At 37.6% G+C, this 23,035-nt stretch overlaps 1 protein-coding gene across 3 annotated transcripts in view; it reads right to left on the bottom strand.

The window, feature by feature from the left end:
- PLXDC2 (plexin domain containing 2) overlaps positions 1-23,035 on the bottom strand; it is a 276,014-nt gene that overhangs the window by 111,892 nt on the left and 141,087 nt on the right. For all 3 annotated transcript variants that reach the window (XM_068934616.1, XM_068934615.1, XM_068934617.1), the window contains 2 exons: positions 15,949-16,095; positions 9,616-9,685 (listed from right to left, as the gene is read on the bottom strand). In XM_068934616.1, coding sequence (XP_068790717.1) covers positions 9,616-9,685; positions 15,949-16,095 — 217 coding nt within the window. The remainder of the gene's footprint in view (positions 1-9,615; positions 9,686-15,948; positions 16,096-23,035) is intronic.

Consider the following 23,035-nt stretch of genomic DNA (forward strand, 5'->3'; position numbering starts at 1 on the left):
CAGGTTTCAGGAGAAAATTTATTTCACTGTCTTCGATGACTATGATTTCATCTTGAATGAGCAGGGGACAGGAATAATTTTGATGAAAGGCTATGCAGTGTCATTTTACATACACAAAGACCTACCTCTTCAATAAGTACAAATAATTTTTAAGCTCATCATCTATCCTTACGAAATATCATGATCATACCAAGAGTTCATGACTTCAGTTTTAAAGAATTCCCAACTTTTTATTTGGTATATCCAAATATAAATCCTAAGTGGGATTTCATATTAGGATTCCTTTTTATTTCTTTGTTTGGTATTCATTGCATTACTAATGGTGGTAGGAGTGCTCAAGCAGCATGCATCATAAGAATTATTTCACATAATTCTTGAGCAGGAACGTTCCTCCATTGAAAGAGGATTTATGAAGAGTGATCTTTGTTTTCAGCAGCTTCTCTTACTACGGTCTTTACAAATTTAACTGCTTTCTCCAGCTTTAGCATGGCAACATATGGCTGAATCCTCATTCTCAAGTAAATGCCAGAACTTCCCTGCAAGAAGACTGGGAGTCACCATCCCAAGAATCTCTAGCTGGAATAGCCTGCTGGACTCCTGAAGCACGTCGCTGCTCTGTCTCCGTTGGTTGCTGTGTCTGTGTCTGACAGACTGTCTAGTTTCCAGATCTCAGAGCAGTCAGCTACAACAACGAGGTGATACATGGCTTGCTTTTTAAGGGCCCATCCTTGCTTTGCTTCAAAATCTCTTGCTCAATTGTATCGGTTCCTGTTGCTGTACTGCCCATATATACTCACCAGCACTCTAATATTCTTGGTTGTATTTAGCCGATGCTTGTCGTTGTTGGCATTCTTGGTTCTGTTTCAAACCACCTAACCTCTAATTCTTAGTGCTATGAGTCAATGCCTATACGATGCCATTTTAGATGCTATCTTTTGGATGATTTAACGCTTATGAGTTTTCTAACAGCAGTTCCTTGTTGCAGTTCTTATATAAGGCTATCAATACAAAGCATTCTGGGTGAGTTTTTTCTTCATGACAACTTTGAGTTCTTCTTCGTGTTTCATTTTTTCATGTTTTGTATTTGTGCATGTGCTATGCGTGCGCTAGGTGGACGATTCTGGAGCCTTCTTCAAACTAGTTGGTAAATTCTCTCAATATTCAACTTACCCAGCTTTATAAATCTAAAAATTTAAACACCTAGATCTGAGCTGATCACCTCCAGGTTCTCTTTGTAGTGATATACATTGACATAGAATTAAACACTCGCAGGATGCAATTCACCCGACCTGTGTCAAATGTCTGCCTTAAATATCCACAGACTTTACTGAACATACTGATTACATCTCTACTGCCTATACATGAGCCTTGGCAGACAAACAGATATAGGTTTCTGCATAGTTAGATGAATTGTACCCCTTGTATGTAAGCTATTTGTTCTGCTTGTAAATTTGTCTACAGGCAATGCCCGCCTCTATAGCTCATGGCAGTTATTTCAGACTCTGCACTTTCATTCAAATGTCCCTTCTGGAACTACCTGTGATCAACCCACTGTGACTCAGTTAAGCTTTCTTGAAGCAATAATCATGTCAACTCTGTCCTTTTGCTTTCCTTCAACAAATATTTTTTTTTTCCTCTCTCTCTCTCTCTCTTTTTTTTTTTTAAACTTCTAGAGGGTGTAAATTTTAGAAGTTATACTTATAAAGATAACAAGATGCATCTTACAGATTGATTTTATAGAGAGAGTCCTGGCTGTTACTGACATGTTCAGAGGCTGCTGAAGTAGACAGCAAACTTTGCTTATCCCATATTATGTGGCTGCTCCTACCTTGTTCAATTTATAATACATCCCCTTAAAATCCTGTGGTTTTTCCTAGTGTAACTAATTACTAAATGTGCTCTTTTTCATGCTTATTTGCTGGGGATAGAAGCCTGCCACAAGTGTTAGCTCTACACTGATTTCTCTTTATTTTGTTTCCATACCTGCAGAAACCTCCTGATTTCCAACATAATAACCTGCCTGATAGAGTACAGAGAGCACCAAAACAGTGCAAGATTGAGGCTTTGTCTTTTCATTCACACCTATACTGTTGTCTCCTGCACCATTCACCTGTGCTCCTAGAGACAGCGGGTATGATGGCTTCCCCACTGGGAGCTGCTACTGAAATTGCTGCTCTGTTAAAAGGCAATTACTTATCCTAATAGCAGTGACCTCCAATTTGATTTCTTCTTCCACTTGTTTCTCCTGCAGTTTTGTTCCCTCTAGCTTTACATCTAACTTTACCAGAACTGTAATAGCTTCTCGCTCCTGTCCAGTGTCCCCTATCAATTGAAATCACGTCTAGCTTTCAGTGTATAAAATTATTTCAGCTCATTCCCCTCACTCGGCTTCTGGTTCCTTAATACCTCACTGTGACTCCATCTGCTCACTCATACCTCACTGTGACTCCATCTGCTCACTCATCCTGCACTCCAGTCTTCAGCATTCGCTATTCCTCTCCTTAGACTGTATTCTCTAAGTACAGTCCATCTAGCTGGCATCTGTACACTGAGCTCCCTGAGCACTCTAAGCTTCAGCCTGCAACTGCATCTACATCTATTTCTCTTCTAGATTCAGACCTAGGTCTCTTTCTTTGAGCTTGGAAATCAGTAGTGATTTGCCCAAGTTAAGACAGAGTAAAAAATTAACCAGAGACTTCAAGATTTCCCTCACAGACCTATTTTGCTATTTTTGGTTTGCTGAAAGGAATCACTCCCACATTTTAGGGGCTAATGCTTGAGTAGTATTTTTCTTCCAGTTCAGAAGATTTCATTTCAGTAATGATATCATAGTTAATTGAAATGAATTTGCTAGAAAAACATGTCAAGCATAGTCATAACCTGCATGCTAGTACTTGCATTGACTTCTCTTTTGCAAAACGGTCACTGGCTTTAGGAATAAAACATGGTGGATGGAGCAAAAGAAACAGCTTCGGTATCAAAAAACGCTAGTTATGACAGAATTGTCTGGATCAAACTATAAAAGTCACTCGGAGGTAAAGAAAATTTAATAGAAACAGGCTTTGAAAACCTTAACAAAAACTACTATGGAACCCAGGCTGATAGTTAAATAATAATTAAAAAAAAAAAAAGAAGTATTTTTAGGGGATATACACATGGGTTTCTTTTTAACCAACAGCTCCTGAAAGACTAGCTAAATCAAAGTTCATATTGACCTGGCAGGAGGCTCTAATCTGTTCTGAAGCTTCCAGATGCTGCTCTGCTCCCCCCTTCCTCCTCCCCCCCCCCCCCCCAAAAAAAAAACCTAAAAGGAAGTAAACTGTCAAATAAGGAAAAGTTATTTCCAGTATATACTTCACAGGTGTTTCTAGTAGGAAGCAGCCCCAAACTAACTCCAAGTTTTGCAAATCTACTTCGAGGAAGACTTTTGTTTCATTTTTCGCCTGCTCATATACTTTGTTCATATTCTAAACACCTTTTGTATGCTTTCACCGCAGTTTCTACTACTGCCGTGCTTCCTGCTACACCACCATGAGAGGACAAAGGATAGGAGAAGTCTCATCTTAGCGTCCGTGAATAGACAGTGGGCAGAGAGTGTAAGTGTCCTGGAGTCTGTGATTTGAATGGAGTTACAAAGATTGGGGCCTGGAGAAACAGGCTAACAGTGGTTGGGTGGGCAAAGAGCTTCATTCTGGTCGTTATATCAGGGCTCATGCCAACAGTGCTGTGTTGCTGGTTTCGCAAGCAGAGTTTCCTACTGCAGGTTCCTCCATAAAGTCTTCTGAAATCTTGCCATAAGTTACCAGACCTATAGGGATGGAGTTCATATTCCATTACCACTCCCGTATGGAAGAGACGGGCTGTAGCAAGAGCCTGCAGAAGCTGTACGAATCTAACTCATGGACCTCTACTCTGCAGCCTAGAAAACGGGTGTGGGTCCAGCAAGAAGCTTCCAGTGCCCGACTTCAATTTGATTCCAGTTCCATCCCTAATGTCTTAGGCAGCCTCATTTTGAACACATTCTCAAATTTTTCTGCCTTATTAGCCCTCTATAATACCCTGATGAGCAGATGTAGCTTCGGAGAATCAAGAAGTCTGGGTTTTTACATCTCCTATCCCCCTTGCCTCCTTCCCCTCCCCACATTACTTCACAAGTGCATCTGCTGGTTTGAAAACGCTATGGCTTAGATTCCCAAAGTGTGGTATTAGATTTTATCCTTGGATTGACCAACCTTTACAGTAACTATTTTTTTATACAATAGAAGTTTATTAGTTACATTTAGATGGTACTGCTACTGCTAAAAAGCCTACTAGTGTGTTCAGTGCTAACTGCAGGAGCTGCTGTTACAGACACTCGATATGGGAAAGACAGCTACAAGAAGAACAGTAACAATTAAAAGATAAAGCATCTCCCAAACATTCTTAGAGTAGACATTAGATTATATGGCATATAACAACAATACACCAGTCGTATGAGTACTCTTCATGCATAACCTACTTAACTTGACGCTTTTACCCTTTTTATATGGATATATGCTTCTAAAGTTGTACAATCATGTATTTTACCATTATTTCCCATTTTTCTAAAAATGAGTGCCAGAACTCTACTACATTTGTAGATGCCACTTCCACATGAAATTAAGTGCATTTTTGGTACAAAGACAAAATGCTGAGAAAGCTAAGTATTAATTTTTCCAAGGTCACATGAAAGAATATGCTTGAAGATGTTTTTTCTAAATTCTTAAAGTAGTGTTTAGCACTGATATGATTCATAAAATAATAAGCTGTCTGAAATTCAACTCTGACTAAAAAATATCTCAGTCTTGACTGTCCATGGATGAATTCAGGAAGAAAACATAAGTCCATTAAAATCAGCCTAGATGGTAAACTTATAATCAAGCACATATCATCAGGAATATTGCTGAACTCATCATTCAAAAGGCACAAACCACAAACAGCAGAAACCACTATATCAAATAAGCACATACTGAACTGAAGTGAGTTCACACTGCATTCCAATGTGTTAAAAATATGACTGCTATTGAAATGGAAAATAATTTACATGCTCAGTTTTCAGATTACATCAATAGGTTTTTGCTACTGTTTTTGAAGAATACAGGCACTACCACATGGGGCTGAGCTATACAGTCCAATCCCCTTCAGATTCCTTTCTCTGACACCATCCAGGATTGGATGCTTCAGAAGAAAACGCAAGCAGGCAAATATGGGATAGTTTGTCCACCAAGGAAGTTTCCTATCTCCTATCAGGTTTGGCCTAAATCCAAAAACTGGAATCTTCCAAAATTCTACTCTCCTTTTGCTCTACTACTATCTGTCATTTGCTTGCATTACTTTATATATTCTTTTTAGCCATTTGAAGGATTTGAAGGATCTTCCATGAATTTCTCAGTTTGAATAATCCGCTAGCCTTGATTTCTAGATATGCTATCTGTTGCAAAATATAGACATTTGGAAAATAAGAGTTAAAGATACCTGGAAGAATTCCCTAGTAAAATACAAGAAGTGTAGCCCATGCACTTTCCAATACAATCTGACAGAGCTAATGTATTCTTTTATAAAGAAGTGTTCATCTATTTCCTTGATAGCATAATTCTAGAAAAAGTTCTATGACCAAAATATTATTTGCCCAGTATATGATAACACAGCACAACCTTTTTATTTGCTGTCTTTTTTGTTGTTTACAAGTGTCCATAGATAAAGATGAAGGTCAAGTATGCTTTATGCTCTTAAGCAGTCTCGTTCTATCACATGTCCTTGACTTGCAGGATACATAAAATAATATTTTCGCACTCCAGGGAAAGAACAGAGATTGAAACTACTTTAAGAGCCCTCAAGCCCTCCAATTATCCAAACCATCAGGAGAAATTCAGAAAAAGAAAGTTAAAACCTTTATTTATCCCTGGCAATAAATATAAGGCTTAGTGAAAATCCATAACATTCTGGGTTAGCTACTACCCTCCTCTGCAACGCTGCTACAGGCACAGCAACACCATAGAGAAATGCTCAGCTGAAGAGAGATGGCACAAAAGGAAAAAAAAAAAAAAGTTTCCTAAAAAATTTATAGTGCCTGATACAAGGCTTGCACTAGAAAACGTAGATGCTAAACAGCAAAATAAGCCACACAGAGAACAAATAAAAGGGAGTTACTACCGTGAATGTGGAAAATTAATACAAACAAGCATGAACAGCTGTGTGTTGCCCCATGTTGAGCAGGATGTGGAGCAGATTCATGTGAAAAGGACGGCATTGCTGCCCACTGCGCTGCAGGACAGAGCACAGGATTTTTCCCAGCCCCACAGCCCCCACGCTCTGTCAGTGGGTGTCAGTGACTGGGAACAAAAGATGTTTCTTGAGCTCAGCTCCCCGACATTTGCCACACTACAAAAATCTAACGCAGTTTGCACGGTTTATTATGGAAATATCTAAACTTGTGGCCTGTAAAGCACAAACTGTGGAAAGCTTCACAGGAAACAAAACTCAGCTTTTTCCTGTGTTATCTGCTATTTTTAAAGCCTTGAGAGCTCTCCAGAGGTTGTTTTAAAAACAGTCTCTGCAGGAATCCTGGGAGACAGATGCCCATTTCCCATAGAACCACAAATTGCTTAATTTTGCTAATAACAATATTATAAGCTGTCTTACCTCCTACTTATGAATTAAATAGCCTTGTCGAAATACAAGCTCAGGACAGTTGCAAATGAAGCCCTCAAACTAGTCATTTTCATTCCATGTTCTTCCTTTCCTTAGTCAAGCAAAGTCATCTCAGCAAAACCATTTGGAAGTGGAAATAAATATTAAACGGAAAAAAGTTTAACTTTATACCCTGGCAGTTTCAAAATCATCTTAAGTAACTGTGAAACACTACTGTGCCACAGAGCAGCCTACATGAAGAATGCCACTGGGCAGGCAGGGCATAGACATTTTTACTGTGATACGGATTTAATGTGCCATTGTTCTCAACTCTCCTCTTAAGACGACTATTTAATTCATGACTGGGAGGTAAAAACAGTTTGTAGTGCTGTCATTAACGTAATTAATCACGTCCTGCTCTCCAGGAAGTGGACATCTGTCACGTGGAATTCCTGCACACATTAACTTTGTCATTCTTTTTATTTCAGAATAACCTCTGGAGGACTTTCAGATCTCTAATAATAGAAATACCATTGTAAGATGTTGAATACTATATGGCATGGTTCTACAGTTTATTAAAAAACACCTGGAACCTGCCTTTATCATTTGTATCACACTGCACCACCAGTGACTTACAGTAACAAAATTTGCAAATATAGCCGAAGCAGAAGATCTGTCTGAGAGTTATGACACAAATATACCTTTTCCTGGTGCTTGTAAGTCTCAAAGTTTCAGAAGAATGTATCGACAGGATGACTTACAGTTACTGAGCTCAATCTAGATATTATTTTTAAACCAATTATTGACTAGACCTTGGTTTCCCAAGATATTGGTTAATTTTGAAGGACAAAAGCATGGAAATGTCACATCAAAAACAGAAGCAACTCTGTACTAATGTCAGCGACCTTGGTAAAAGGACAGATGCTAAAGTCATATTCAGCGTGACAGAATAATCCATGGATCTATTCACTGCAATATTGTTGTATCAAGTCATTAGAAGAGTAAAAGGAAAGTACAATCATAATTCAGTGTTTGATTAACACTAGTAGCAACAGAAGAGTGCTGCAGCTAATATAGCTAGTCCTGTATGCCTATATGCTTAAAAAAAAAAAAACAAACAAACAAACAAACAAACAAACAAATTCCCCAAATGCTCTATACCGAAAGTAAAAAGTATGTTTCCCTCACAAACTACTATTACTAACAGGTGAACATCAAAAAGTTTGTGTAGATATATTAAAAGGGATCTTTTAAAAAGCCTCATTTAACTTTCAGATCCCCTCCCGGATCTCCTCTAGTTTATCAATATCTGATACCTTACTCTAGGATGCAAAATATTAGAAGATTAACAAAACTCCAAAATTTGTGAAAAATTGTCCTTTCTCCCCCTACAATCCTCCTGCCATTTTCACATTTTTCAGTGTAATCTTCCATCCTTTCCCTCTCAAAAAAAATAAAACAAAAACCAATCAAACACAAGTCCTCAAAAGCCCTAGCTCTCCCTTGGGGACCTAACTTTACTCCCAAGTTTTTGGGGGCAGATGGGGGAGCATGGTTACAGTAGGAATACTATACAGGACTGGTAAATATTCAGGGCTTACATAAGAAGAGGATCTATTCCACCCTGTTCTTTCACAGCACAGAGCTCATCCACTTGAGTTTGGCACCACATCAAATGTAACTCCTCTAATAGGAGAGCGCAGAATTAGGCGCTGGCTTTCAAGCACTGAAATGTAGCTAAAAGCTAAGTAGAATGGAAAACAGAAGCCTTCACATCCCAAACAGCAGCATCAAAACGTCATCAGTGACGAAGGAAAAATCCCGATATTGAAGACACCCCATAGTTCTGCATGATTTTTATTATTCTGGCTGCAAATCAACCATTTAATATCATCTTTTATTCACATCTGTCCATCTCCATTGTGTTACCAAAGCAGCACAAGACAGCGGAGATCCTGATACAGCACAGACTGCAACCTCCCTTCCAGCTGCTCTTGTTGGAATTCCGGCTCTAAGTTTCCCCCCAAACTTTTAGTCCTCCCCCCCACTGAGAGCTGCAGCAGGACATGAGATCTCCATGCCCTTGTCCCCAACGTCCTGGCTAGGCTGGCCTCTCACAGCATGAGAAGGAAGACTCTTGACTGGGGAGCAGGCAGGTTTGGTCCTGGTGACGGTAGCGCCCGCTCCTGTCTCCTTGCCCTGCTACGCCTCTAGGCGGAGCACTTAAGAGTCCATGAACTTGTTGGCATCTTTAGGGAGCAGAGGATGCTGTTGGGTGTCCTCTCCGCCTCTGTCTCTTCTCCTACTTCCATGCTCTTTCAAAGGGATGGTGGGTCTGTTCCTAAGGGAGGAGATCAGCAGGAACAGCAACAGCAGAAGGGCTGGCCCTAACCACGTGGGCACCCAAAGTAACAGGGCCAGGAGCTCAGGTTGTTTCACACCTTGCATATTTCCCCCAGAGAAGGAGGAGAGGAACACCTCCAGTACTGCCTCAGGCAACGCTGTACTGCACCAATGTAACAACCTACCCCTCACTTGCCTTACAACTGACAAGCTACAAGTGCTTCTCATCTTCAGATCATAAACCACCTGCTCCCAAGCAGCCATAACCTGCTGTCCGAGTTTCTGTCTCTCGTTTGGCTTCTACACTATCTTCATAACCAGTGCAACTGCTCCAGCCACAAAAGGAAGAAAAATAAAAGATGACTGGGGGAAATACCTAAATAGAAAATGATTAATGCCATAAGGTTTTCTGCTGAAAAGGTTTCATATCAGTTTAGCTTTTGCTGCTGGAGGTTTTTCATCATATCGATATTTTGTAATGTTCTTTCTGTGAAAATTTCCTAAATAAATGCTGCAGTTTATCTCTTGACATCTATGGGGGGGGGGGGGGGGAAGGTATTTTTTAAATAGCCGCAAGAACCTCTTCTCAAGTTACTCAAAGTGAATGGGTAGCAAGCCACTTACCCCCAGTTGCCACAGTGATTTCACGTAGGAAATGGCCATAAAATGGAAAATCGAAGGAAAGATTCACTCTCTGCAAGGAACAACACCAGAAAATAAAATCAATAATGTGAAGAAAAGTAAGAGAAAATAAAATGAAGAGTCCTCCGCTTCAAAAGAATCTGTTTCAAATATCTCTTTTTGTTCTTCACTGAAGCCTTGTTATTCCAAATTTGGAACTGCCAATAGCTAACTGGAAACAATTCTGCGTAGCACTTAAAACCCTGATAGCAACGGATCTAAACAGCTGGAGACTTTACAAAACAAAATACCTTTTCCAAATAGACATTTTAACCCTCTGATAAGAACAAATTAAAAAAAAAAATTGCTGAGTTCTTCCCAAACAATGGTTTTAGCCTCTTTCTTAAGAATCATCATCAACATTTAAGGCTGTTGCAATATACAGTTTTGATAGCTTCCTTGCCTGTAGGTCGTTTGCTCCTCAGAGGTCCTCAGTCACATGGTTCTTCAGAGTCAGAGCTCTCCCTGACACCCTGCTGCTACCTGGATATGCATCTGGCAAACAGTCACTGGAAGATACTTCCTCCACCAAACATGAGTGACACCAGTTCCCAAAGCTCTGTATACAGCTAACTGGAAGGAAATCCTACGGCCCTCTGAATACGCTGGAAAAATGTAGGAAGATGTAGGACACTGTAGTAATATCCCAGAACATCACACCTACAGAAAGGAAGTATCTTGATATTTGTCATATATCATAAGACTACACTTCATACCAGCCAAGTTATTATAAATATGCAAATACATGCATTTATTTATACAACAGGCAAAACAGACATCAGGTGCAATCATTTATAAAGAAACAGGCAATAGAAATACTAGCAAACTCCACATAATCTACTTATCAAAAAAGAAAACAGAAGTATCTCTTTTCCTGTCTTTTTTCCCCCTCTGTCCACCTGCAGGTGATAAGCCCTTTGGAAAGGCTCAGTTGAATTCACAGCAGAGAACTCTGCTGCTCAGAGAACATACTCTGCCCCTTACCTAAGGTCTTTAAAAACTATGGTTCAAACTCAAGCTCATTTTTCCTCTCTATCTCTGGCTCCGTCCTTTCCCACCTGTTTCACTCCTTTCCTAAAGACTGACTCTTTAATCCAGCCAGGAAAAAATTTCACCTTTTCACCAGGCCATTGGCTTCCCCCTTCTGCTTTGCAAGTGCTATGCTAATCTTTGAGTACGTCCACCTGTAACCATCACCTGGTCTGCCATCAGGCTAAACCCTAATCAAATTATTAGTTACGAGAGAAAGTGATGAAATCCCAGTGAGGTCTTTTCACAGCTTAAATGTTATATCCCCCAAAAAACCTAGCACTTGCTATTTGGGCTTCAAGCAGCTACATAACTGGGATAGATGTATGCAACACATCAGTATTTCTTATTTAAGAGGAGTTACTATAATAAATTTTTTTGTGAAGAAATGAGGAGGTTGCTGGTGAAAGTCTCCCAACGCTACCTTTGATGTCTCCACTTAGGGAAGGGCAACAGTCCACATATTTTAAAAATAAATAAATTTAAAAATCATGTTTCTTTTTGTCTTTCTTTTCCCTAAAATTACTTATATCATGGCTTTGTTTATTGCTTCTGTATTGTAGCTGATTATTTCTTCCCTCAGGATTATACTTTACATGCACCAGAAATGTTTAAAGAATTATTTGGCATGAAATTAATAACTGAAGATTTGCAGTAACTTTAAATTAGATTTTCTTTCCACTTAAGTGGAAGTCAGAATTTTGACAGAATTTATTAGCACTTTCTGTTTTTAATTGGAATGCAAAATCCAATTGCATTGTGTTAATTAGACTGAGTAGGTTCTAATGACCTTTTCTGTATGTGTGTAAATATGTATATACAACTGAACGTTTCTAATCAAAATGGCATTTGTAAAAGACACTTACGAATTAACTTAAACAACAGGGTTTTTCCATGGTCTCAAGTTTTCACTGCTGAGAAGGAGTATGCTATATTTATGTGCTTATTCTGTCACACATTATTTCAAAGAACACTGTTAAAACGGCCAATTTTTCTGACCAAAGCATCCCTCTTTCTTTCATACACTATTGTCCATTTCACCTATTAGCACTAACTTTTTTAATAATGGGAGAATCATTAAATAGCTCTGAAAGACAACTGTGCCTATTAACAGTCCTCTAGAACTGCTGTAGCATACTTATAGTAGTATAAAGATAATATTTCCAATATATAAAGACCTGGTCCTATGACCATTCAAGCCAGATATAGATCATTTATTGATTTAAGTCAAAAAGTGATGCCCTATAACCTGAAAATGTAATAGATGTTTAATACAGACAATTATTTAGCATAATACTGTGATAAAGAACCAATAAGATTTAAGGAATGATTTTAAGTGTAATAATATTATAATGGCCACCAAAAATAAGATTGTTTCTAGTTTTCCTGCTTAGCTCACTTTTCAGAAAGAGTACTATAACTTTTGACGCATGCAGGAGGAATGATTTTTTCATGCATAAATGATGGAATGAACTGATATGAAAGAGAACTGAGGTTCACAAGAACGAAGTGCTTCTGTATCTGCTTCAGTGTTTGAGTAACCAACCAGTACTTGTCTAATTTAAATACACTCAGCATCCAAGTCACACATAAAATTCTACTATAAAATTGAAAAGATGGTGGCAACGTATCATGGGGGAAAAAAAACTGCATTACTGAAATAAATCCTTTACTGCTAAATATTTTAAATTTTCCATTAGTATTAGCTTGTTAAATTCATCAGACACTGGTTATGCTGCTTACAAGGCCAAACCACCTCATGGGTATCCTCCCCTCGTTCCTTTTTCCCCCAAGAAGCAAAAAAGACTGGCAGCTTGTGGGAACTCAGAAGATTATAAATCTGGATTAAAATTATACTTCTGAATGAAAGAAAATACACAAATTCAGTGTCAGGACAAGAGTTATTTCATCTTTCCATCTCCTGTATTTTTGAAATAATGACAGAAGAATAGAAGACATGAGGATTCTCAATATTCACAAAAAGAGTTACACAGAAGCTATAAATTGGAGCGCCGTCATGTCAAAAAATACCAGTTTCTGACTCCATTATCAGCAGATACTGATAAAGGCATTACTGATGTACAGCTTAAAGATATAGAGATGCTAAAAGAGCTGCATCTAACTCAAAAACGAAAGTGTTTGTGAATATAGCAGTACACATACTATACTTTCTTTTCTTTTCAAACACCCTTTCAATTCACAAATTCTGATTTTTTTCATAATTACTTTTTTACTTTCAGGAAATGAATGCAAATAAACTCTCTATCATAAGGCAGTGACACAAAAAAGTATATAACAGAAACCTTACATATGAGATTTTAAAATTCTACATAGTCCTTTATTATATATTATTAAAAAATGAAAAAAGCTGATGTCCTCTTCAATCAAAATAATACACTTAATTTATTTTTCTTCTAAATTTAACTCATTGGAACTAGAGGTCAAATTTGAATTTTTCTGAAAATCTAGGGAAAAATAAATGCTCAGCAAACCTTTTCAGTTCACAGTTTTACAAAATTACCCTTAAAATCCATCATAAACTCAAACTTCCAGCAGTTTACAAGATTGCACATTAATGTTTAAAATTTTTAGCATTCAAAGACGCCCACACATTATAAGTGTATTAATAATCAGCCCTTAATAAATTTAATTCCTTATCCTCCTGGCAAAGCAGGAGAGTAATATTTAGAAATTATAAGCATGTAAATCACCAAGTCACAGAAAGATGTGTGAAATGCCCTTTTAAAAGAGTAATGACAAATTTAATTCCCTTCTCTGTGGAAGAGAAGGGAAGGCATTGCTGCTTAGTTATGTATGGTTTCCTCTGAATATTTGCCACTATAGTAGTGCTATTGTTTCCTATTTTTTCCTGCAGAAAAACATCATCTTGAAAGCCTGAAATGAAGCAAAAAGCAATGACAGGGTCAAGAAAGCTGTAGTCCACTCTTTCTCCTCCATATTCAAGATTAGAAACTCCAATTCATTAAAATCAGTATTTTGATTTTTTTGATACATTAATCTCTGAATTGAGGTTCTGTCCCCTAGGCTAATTGAACAGATAGTGAATTAGGCAGATCTTACTAAAAACAGAGATATTTAACAAAAGCCTTTTTAATTTTCCTGTAAAATATCTAAACAGGTGATAGAATATGTCTTTTTTAATAACTTGTTATATAGTACACATGGAAGTTGCTTGCTTGCAAACATGCAAACCAATTACAGATCCAGGAAAAAAAAGGGGGAGGGATGACTCAATGGTACTTTTTCATCCATCAGAAGAGACATAAAACAAATCTCTGAAAAGAAGTTTTTAAAACAGAACGCAGTCACGGCTGCAGCCACCGCAGCAGTCCAAGATATTTGCTTAACTACCAACAGAGTTTGGATATCAGTGTGCTAAATTGGAGACTGTAATGGGTGCACTCGGGGACCACAGATTTTTCTGCAAGAACTGGCAGAAAGGTGGAGTGGGAAGCTGGGATTCAGCAGAAACATCTTAAATCTCTTGCTCCAGCAACAGCAAGTTGAAGCCCTTGTGCTCTGGAATCTGAGCTGCCGAGCTCCCCGCTGCCACCCTCAACAGATCCCACGCTTACATCAGAAAGCATTAGCTCGTTTTGAACCTTCAGTTCGATAATTTTAACGATATCTCCCTCTTGGAGTTGACATTTCCCAGGGTATAATCTCAGGGGATTCCCAAGTGGAAACAAGTCGGTTTAGAAGGGGTTGGCGGGGGGGAATTGCCTTCACTAATCATTAACAATAGGTTAAATTTCTCAAAGGAATTGCACTAGTGTTTAGGTCTGGAAACTGCTAAACTACTTTTATGAGGCCAGTGTTTTACTCTGGATAGGTATTTTTAATTCATTCATTACTTTTGTGCATGTTTCCATTCTCTCCCTCAACCCAGATCAGCAGCAGGTGAGGAAAGCAAGGTAGCCAATAAAGGCTCTCACTTTTTGGCACACTTTTTATCTTGTTGGAAACAATCTGCATTAATGAAAAGATGATATAGATGATATAGAAAATAGATGATATAGAAAATAGAAAATAGATGATATAGAGCTTTATTAAAACTACCTCAAAGATAAATAACTGCCTGAGCCCTCTGTATTTCCATGGTCCCTGGCTCCTTACGGTCTTTTTTTGTCTGTGAGAAAGATATTTTATGTATTGGACACTCTGTTAGTCAAATCTAGTGGATGCATCATCCCACGTTGTCTTTTTTCATTTTGACCTAAATCCTAGCGTGTTTCTTCTCTCTTTCACACATAGTCATCTAAGAGAGTTACCTGGCTGGTGAATTTACTTGCTCTGGGAAATAACAGACAAATCCAGAGAAAAGATGAATTTAACTTTGCTTTCCTCTCAGCTTAAAAACTTAACTGTATCCTCTCCTCACATCTTTAACAATTGTACAACTTTAAAATAAAGCATTAACTTGATTTTTTTTTTAATTGCCAGAACCCAATGGCATTTTGTTGAAGCTAAGTGAGTGAATAGATGAAAAAAGAACCTCATGAACCCCAATTCCGAGTTCTAATTCTCTGTATTTAATTCATGCTAATATTGCCCCTTCTACTTATGCAGTTTCTAGCCACAGATCAGGTCTGAGAACGCAACCTGGAAATCATGCAGCGTTCAATTACATCTGTAAGCATGCACCTTATTTTCATACTCGTTTTGCCAGGCAGCGTGGTAACAGTTAAACAAAATTGCTAGCCTGGAAGTGTGATCACATCTATTTCTTTTGTTACTATCTGACAACAAATGAACAGTGTAAATAACATTCTTTCATGAGTTTTATTAATTCTCCAAAAAGAAAAAAGCGTGACACTTTATACAGTGGAAGTGCAAACACAGATACAATCCATGGCAGACTTAAACTTAAGCAACTTAATCCTGAACCCAGTTCTGTTGCTTGAAATCAATGGCAAAACTCTCTCTGACTTCAACAGCATGACTAGCTTATTGTTTGATAGCTTGCGATCTAACCTGAAAAGCAGAGGTGAAATTAAAATAAATCTGGAAAGACATCTCTGGAGGGCTGTTACAGCAGGTGTGGAAAGGCAACTTGGAATCTTTTGGTAGCAGTGCTTTGCAGGCTTGCATAGCTTAACTATAAATCCAAAGATGAAGCTCAGTAAACAGGAGCCACAATACTCGGGTAAGTACTGTTATGTCAGTTACTGGTGAAAAATCTCCATGTCAGTCAAAGAAGAAAAATATAAAAGTTCAGTAACTTACTGCTGCTTGCCGATGGGTATTGGAAAGAATCCCATGGATCTTTACTTTGTCTTTCTCCATTTGGTCTATGTTGACCCACAGATCCCGGCTGGTCGAATCATATGGGCCATACGTCCTTGAGGTATAATAATTATGATCTGTATCCTCCTGAGAGGGGAAAAACACACAGCAAATCAGATTAGAATGGAAGATGCATCTTAGTTTTATACAAAACTCACCTTGGAAATACTGAGTACTATTGCTCCTGAGAGCTGCAGAAAAGACCAAATTGTGAGTCAACAGACAAGAAAAGTACAAATTGCAAATTTGTTACAGAAGATAGCTTTGTTGCTAACCTAAACAGTAGGTAAGGCAAAAACCTACCTCATGCAATCCTCTTATATTATGATAGTAGTTTTCACTATCCCCAAATCCTAATCGTACTGTTCCCTTAACCACATCAGTAAAACGTATGGCAAAATGAAAGGTGCCTTTCAAGGAGAAATGACCAGTAAATTCTGTAAAACCTGCCACATTTTGACAGTAATGAGCAGTTCTTACTGCTAACGCTTTAAAAAAAATTGTATTTTTTAACATTCATAAGTATAATTTATTAGACTATCCTTTATCAGAACTTCCTACTACTCACATACTTAGCACATAATAACGTAAAATTTTGAAATATTATGTAAAATATAGTATATGTTTAAAAATTCAAGTATAGGAAGCTCCAAAATTTCTTTCAAGATAAGGGTTTCTTTGTGCTGAGATTGTATAGAGTATTTAACAGACAGTCTCTGTACTGAAAGGTTTAACATCAAATTTAAAATAAAAAAGACCACCAATGAATAGGTGTAGAAAACTATAAGAGAATGGATGTAGGAATAGGGAGTTCTTCATCCTTACAAAGTTCTTTCTCTATAGAAAAAAGCTTTAAAACAAAAGTCAGAGTAGCAATCTCTCTATTTTTTAATGGAAGGGGAAAGAAAAGGTCACAGAGCAAACAAATAATAGTACACATAACAGAATCAAGATTTCCCAAGATCTATTTGTGTGATCCAGATTCTACACATAGGACAATAATTGTACTTCAAGATTATTTTGTAAACAGGAAATTATTTAGAGGTTAGTTATTGCCAGGTAGGTATTACTGATGAAGGAAAAGGAATGTTATTGGTGAGAAAGTAAAGTCTATTACCAGTTACGATGGCCTACGCCCTCTTGAAAGGTATCTTTGACTGTGAAAGGAAACAAAAGCGCTTGATCTGCAGTGAGAGATGAAGCATATCTCAGGTTCCTAGCCTTCCTTAACTTTTCCCAGTTGTTGTGACAGTAAAATATTTTACACGAAGGTCAACAGGATTGTCTACTTTCTGTTGAATGGCTACAAGAAGCGCTGTAAAAAAAGCACATGCTGATATTTCACATTTTTTTCCTCCAAGCAAAATAACCAAAGTCTCAATGACAAAGTGTTTTAAAATTAGAATTTAGAAAATAAAGTGGCATAGAAAATGGAAGATGAGGGCTTAGAATTTAGATTTAGAATCGTCCCCATGATGAAAAATTGCAAGCGTACAAGTCCCTCTCCTACACCACTCCTTATACCCAACAAGTAGCATGAGACTCCTCTCATATGATCCCTTGCTTCCATGCAGACCTAAGACCTCCTCGACACGACCCACTCCTGAGAACATACCCATTCCTATGGAGTTGCTCCTGAACTGACGATACACTTGTCAAGGGCTTACATTCTAGATGAAGGGGTTCATTGTCTAGGTGAAATATATTGACCATAAATCCTGTTTCAGTTGAAAGTCATTCTCTATTAACATCATTACTGATGAATTTTACTTTAACTGTTGCAGATATTATCAGGTATTTTCTCCTTGAGGTCTTCTACATCTTCTGCTGTACTTTATATGGCAAAATGCACTTGCCTAGTAAATCTCAGTGATGACATTTTTGAAGCAACTTCTAACAACCTCAGCAGCTCTATGTTAGTCATATGAGTAAACAAAATTAAAACTATCCTGTCAGAAAGATGAGAGAAAAGTCACCTTACCAAATTATTTTCTTCTTCAATGGTCAACAGCAACAGTTATTACTGTCATGTACACAGAGGAGCTATAGTAGATTACAAGGTTTTGATAACAAAGATATATTTTCCCAGTCTAATTCTTCATTCTGATAGAGTTTCCACAGAAGTTAAAAGTTACATTTAAGCATCATAAAGTCTCAAGGAAAGAGTCCTAAGAGACAAAGAAGGACAAATAATTACAAAAATAGCTTATTTCAGACAAACATGCAATGTTTAAACTGTAGTTAAAACTGTGTGCCAATTTTATGCGCTTCCAGTTTTTTATGACTAACGAAAGCAAACTACTGCAATTACGAACTAGTAACTAAGCTGCTACCTCCACAACAAGAATGCAGATATATTGAGTCTAGCAGATTGCTCTGTAAGACTATTTTAAATGGTATCTTGATCCATGCTTAAAGGAGACTCTGTAAACATCTTGCAAATTAAACATCTAAATTATAGCCTCCAGCTCAACAGTTTTGTCAGTGTGTGCAGAATAACTCATGTACAAATAGCTATCAAATTTTGTGTAAAAATTTCTCTTTTACTCTTGTAATTCCTGTAAAATAACCTTGGATTCTTCTGAAAGGAAACATTCATTTCTACTTGGATGACAGAAAGAAACAGGAATTTCTCTTGCTCATTGGAAAAGGTCCTTAAGCTCCACTCCTATGTATTTTATGAGTGTGCTATTAAATATTTCTCTCCTGCACTCTAATTTTTATTTCTACTCTCTGTAACTTTGCAATATGATGAGAAAAAAGAATATGCAGCTAACTACCACAGTTAGGCTGAGAAGTTTAGCTCAGGAGCTCTTGGTAAATTTATGAATCATGGTTATATTCCAAGTAGTTTGGAATACATGTTAGTATGGAAAAGAAACTGTTAGAGTTTTCCTTAAGTCCTCAGCTATAGAGAAGTGCTTTACTGGTATCCATATATACACATAAGCTCTCACTCTGACAGACTGGTTTATGGGCTTCGACTGATTACACCCGTTTCATAATTCCATCACCTACAGATACTATAAGACCATGGAAAACTGCTTCAGCATTTATGCCACATTTGGGTGTAAGATACTGAATTATTAAGAAAATAATTTTCATAGCCATCTGACACACAGATATGTAGAATATCTGCAGATATGCAGAATTATATATAAATACAGGTATGAAGAAGAACAAACTCTACAATAACTTTTAATGCAGCAGAAGTATGTCACCAAATGAAAGAACATGCAGAGAAAGCAGAGAACTTGCCCGCTACTGCTTCAAGAAGAAATAGAAATATATCTAAAGGAGCTGACAGCTACATATGGGGAAATCTTTCCTTTTTTCCTTTGTTTTACAGGAATTTGGAGGAGAGAGGCATTACTGCCCATTGCTTCTCTAAGAGCATGATCTTGTCCAAATACTGTATGTATATGAAATAGGAAGCAGCTCTCTTCTTTTGATAAGCACAGCTTTTAAGCAAAAGATTTATCCAGAGACTTTGCACCAGCTATGAGGATTACTGCTGTTAACCTCTGTGAGCATAAAGTGAATATTTATTAAAACTTTTCTCCTAACTCTTCCCTTTTGGGGAAATAAGTTACTTTTTCACCTGAGGCAACCCTATATGCTGGGTTCCTATCTTGTTGTAGATTGTAAAGAAAATTAATTTCTCAGAGATTTCACAAGGGATAGCGTCTGATGACATCTTGAATACATTCTCATACTTCTTCAGCCACAGCTGCTTTTTGTCATGAGTGCCGAATGCACTTAATATTCACGAAAGCTCAGCACAAGCTTCACAAACTGAAGATTAAGCCTTCTTTACATTCCAAGTGTTCACTATTTGTCAAATTCAGTGACTGAACATCCATTCCATAAGGTACATATATGGATATTCCCAAATACAGTCCAAAGATCCCAAACTCATTTCTTCAATAACTGGTTGTCCTTCACAGATTAAGACTTCAAACGTGTTAGGTGAGCTGTGATGATCAAGGAAGTATGATGTAACTATGTACAATATTTCAAAGTAACAACTACATTATGGTTCTGAAATGCATTCAAATTGCTAACTGGGATTCTGGACATAGATGTAATTGAAAATAGTTAATGCATAAAATACTGGAACATGAAACAATATAGTTATCTCTCACTGAAATAAGACACCCTGACTCAATTATGATGTGATCAAATCTGGGACTTTACAAATTTAAATCTCTTTCACTTTTTTCTTCAATAGAAATTGAAAGATACTGTAAACCTCTAGGAGACAGAGGATATTATTAAGCAAGATTTAGGTTAATAAGAGCTTCAGCTGAATCCAGCTGTATGAATATTCTGGTTTCAAATGCTGGATCCAGCTGAATCCACACTACAGAAGTTACTGAATGAAAATTTTTGCCATATATATCTGTAAAGCTGTAACTGAAACCAGTTAGTAACTTCAACCTGAGAAAAAGTATCCAAGCATGAGCTCTACTATTGTTCAGTATAAAAGAATACATTTCAGTTTCTCTTTAGTTGAACGAAGAGAGAAATATATTGGCAAAACAAACCATTACAGATCAGACAGCCAATGGTAGTTACATTTTGGTAGTTTTAGCTTTGGTCACCTTCTCCCACTAAGAGTTCACACAACTCTTAATTAAATTTACTTTAAAAGTTAAAGAACTGTTTGTGACCTGATGGATAAAAAAAAGCAAAACCAAAAACACCCAAGGCTGTTAATCTTCAAATAATAGGAAGGAAAATTTACAAATTATTGACAGCTGCAATAGAAGACAATTAAATTGTATTTAATGAGATAACTCCTGTTCCCTTATATACTCTATTCGCTGAAATTATATTGCCAGGCTTTGATTGTGACAACCAGGCTTTGATTGTGACAACAGCACAATGAAGAAAAACTGAACCCATGAAGGAAATGGAGTTCGACTTTAATAGACGCCTAAATTTATCACTGTAAAAGGAACATGTGGTGTCTGATTTTTAACAAAATGCACCATTCTCTAAAACGCTGATAAAATCACAGACTAAGCCTATTTGTAAATTAAGAGAAAGTGCTGCTCGTACAGAGCTGGCAATTCCCCCTCACCCCCAAAATTTAGCACTAAGAAATTCATCATCAAATACTAAATTCAAAAAACCATATTTAACTCTGAAGATAATATGAACATTTTTAGTTGAGTAGCTTATGAAATTAATCAATTACGATTTCCAAAAGTTGCATTTGTAGAGTGAGATGGTAACAGTGGAAGGACAAAACAGGCACTTATATGTTAAAAAATAGAGTATATTTCATGAAGAGAACAAAGATAATGAAATATAGTTTGGGAAATTTAGAGGAAGGAAATGAGCTAGCAATTAAAAGTATTTCCCTGGTGAGGAAAAGCCATTCTGGCAATTCTTTTTACAGCAAAACACCCTGTCTATTAAAACAATCCAGAAGCAATATGGGCCCAGCACTCATACAACAAAACTAACAGTCTAAAAACTACTTGCACCATTGCCAGACCTCACGCAACACATCTCAGCCTACCCTACCAATGAAATACAGCCAAAATTGAGTTCTGAATTTTTTCAGATTTTTGTTAGAAAATTGCTCTTAGAATTCTGAAGATTATTGGCATCTTCCAGCTAAAATGAGCAACAAGAGCAGAGAGCAGAAGGGACCAGTAATACAGCTCTCCACTTCCCACTGGATTGCAGCTGACTGTAAGCCTCTTCCAGCTCACATACGTTCAGGAACTGGGATGAGGTGAAGGAGGTGCATGGTCACACTGCGGATTACCAAGACAGAGGAAGCATGTGTGTATTATATTGTAACTGTATTTTCTGATTTAATCACCTTTTCTTTCACCAGGCACTGAATGAGACAGGGGCGGCAGGGATACATGGAGAATACCAAGAACATGCCCTCAGTCTAACAGCCATTAGCAGATGAGATGAGGGAGTATGGGGAAAGAATATCTATGGGGAGATGGTATCCTAAGGGGAAGATTAAGATCAGAGAAACCAGGGAAAAGAGGCAGCTAAGCCTGCTGCTTCCATACAACTGCATTTTAACACACAGAGTACTGTAATTATAATCAAAGCATAATAGCGTTGTAATTTTACAATTTTATTGTATCTGATAAGCATTCCTCGGAATTGAGGATACAGCTAATTTGAACTGGCCTCTCAAAAATTGAACATACTAATTTCAGTCCATAAGCTGCATACAAACTACTGCATGAAAGTCTTGCAGAGGATATATATAGTAGCTGCTTATTTAGAAAGCTTGACTGATACAAGTGGTTCTCTCATGCTCAGAAGCACTGATCTCATTTCACAAACGCTTCGTATCAAGGATCAACTCCTCGTTGCTGCTCACTTTCTTACAAAAGCACTTGTTCTGCATGAATCTCTCTGTTGAGGAAGTACGCCGTTTACAAGTCTGCCTTATTGCTTTTACAATGACAAAACTACGATCGGGTTTAGGCACATCTTCATTTTTCAGCATCTAATGTGGGAAGTACTTAAGGAATATATATGGGCATGACATATGTCTTCCACATCAACAGTCAGCAAAAACCTGAAGACAGCCTCCAAACTTCACCACTGCTTACATGAGCTTGAGCAAACCCATTCCAAACAGCTAATATTATGTCTAGCGAATGATGCAAACCCAGTCTAATAAAAGAGGAAACCCTATGCCTACATGCACTGGCATTAAGAACTTTACCTTGCACTATCTACTCTAGGAAAATGACACAAGTGCTCTACACAGTCCTGAAAGCCTGTCATTTGCGTATAGGAGGCCTCAAACTTTGGGGTTTTCACAGGACACCAGGCCAGTAGAGAATTCACTTTGCCTACAGTCTCACACATTTACATATGGAGGTTGTTACTGTAAAAAGGTAAATGTCTTCAGCTGGGCTAAAACAAAAGGGGCAAGAGTCATGAGCTCTTTAAGGCTTTATAAGCTCTATATCATCTTGAACTCCAAGGATTTTAAACTCCGCTTGTCTGTCTGAGTGACTGACAGCACCTCTAA

This window comes from Struthio camelus, chromosome 2, assembly GCF_040807025.1.
Source record: "Struthio camelus isolate bStrCam1 chromosome 2, bStrCam1.hap1, whole genome shotgun sequence".
NCBI classification, from domain to species: domain Eukaryota; kingdom Metazoa; phylum Chordata; class Aves; order Struthioniformes; family Struthionidae; genus Struthio; species Struthio camelus.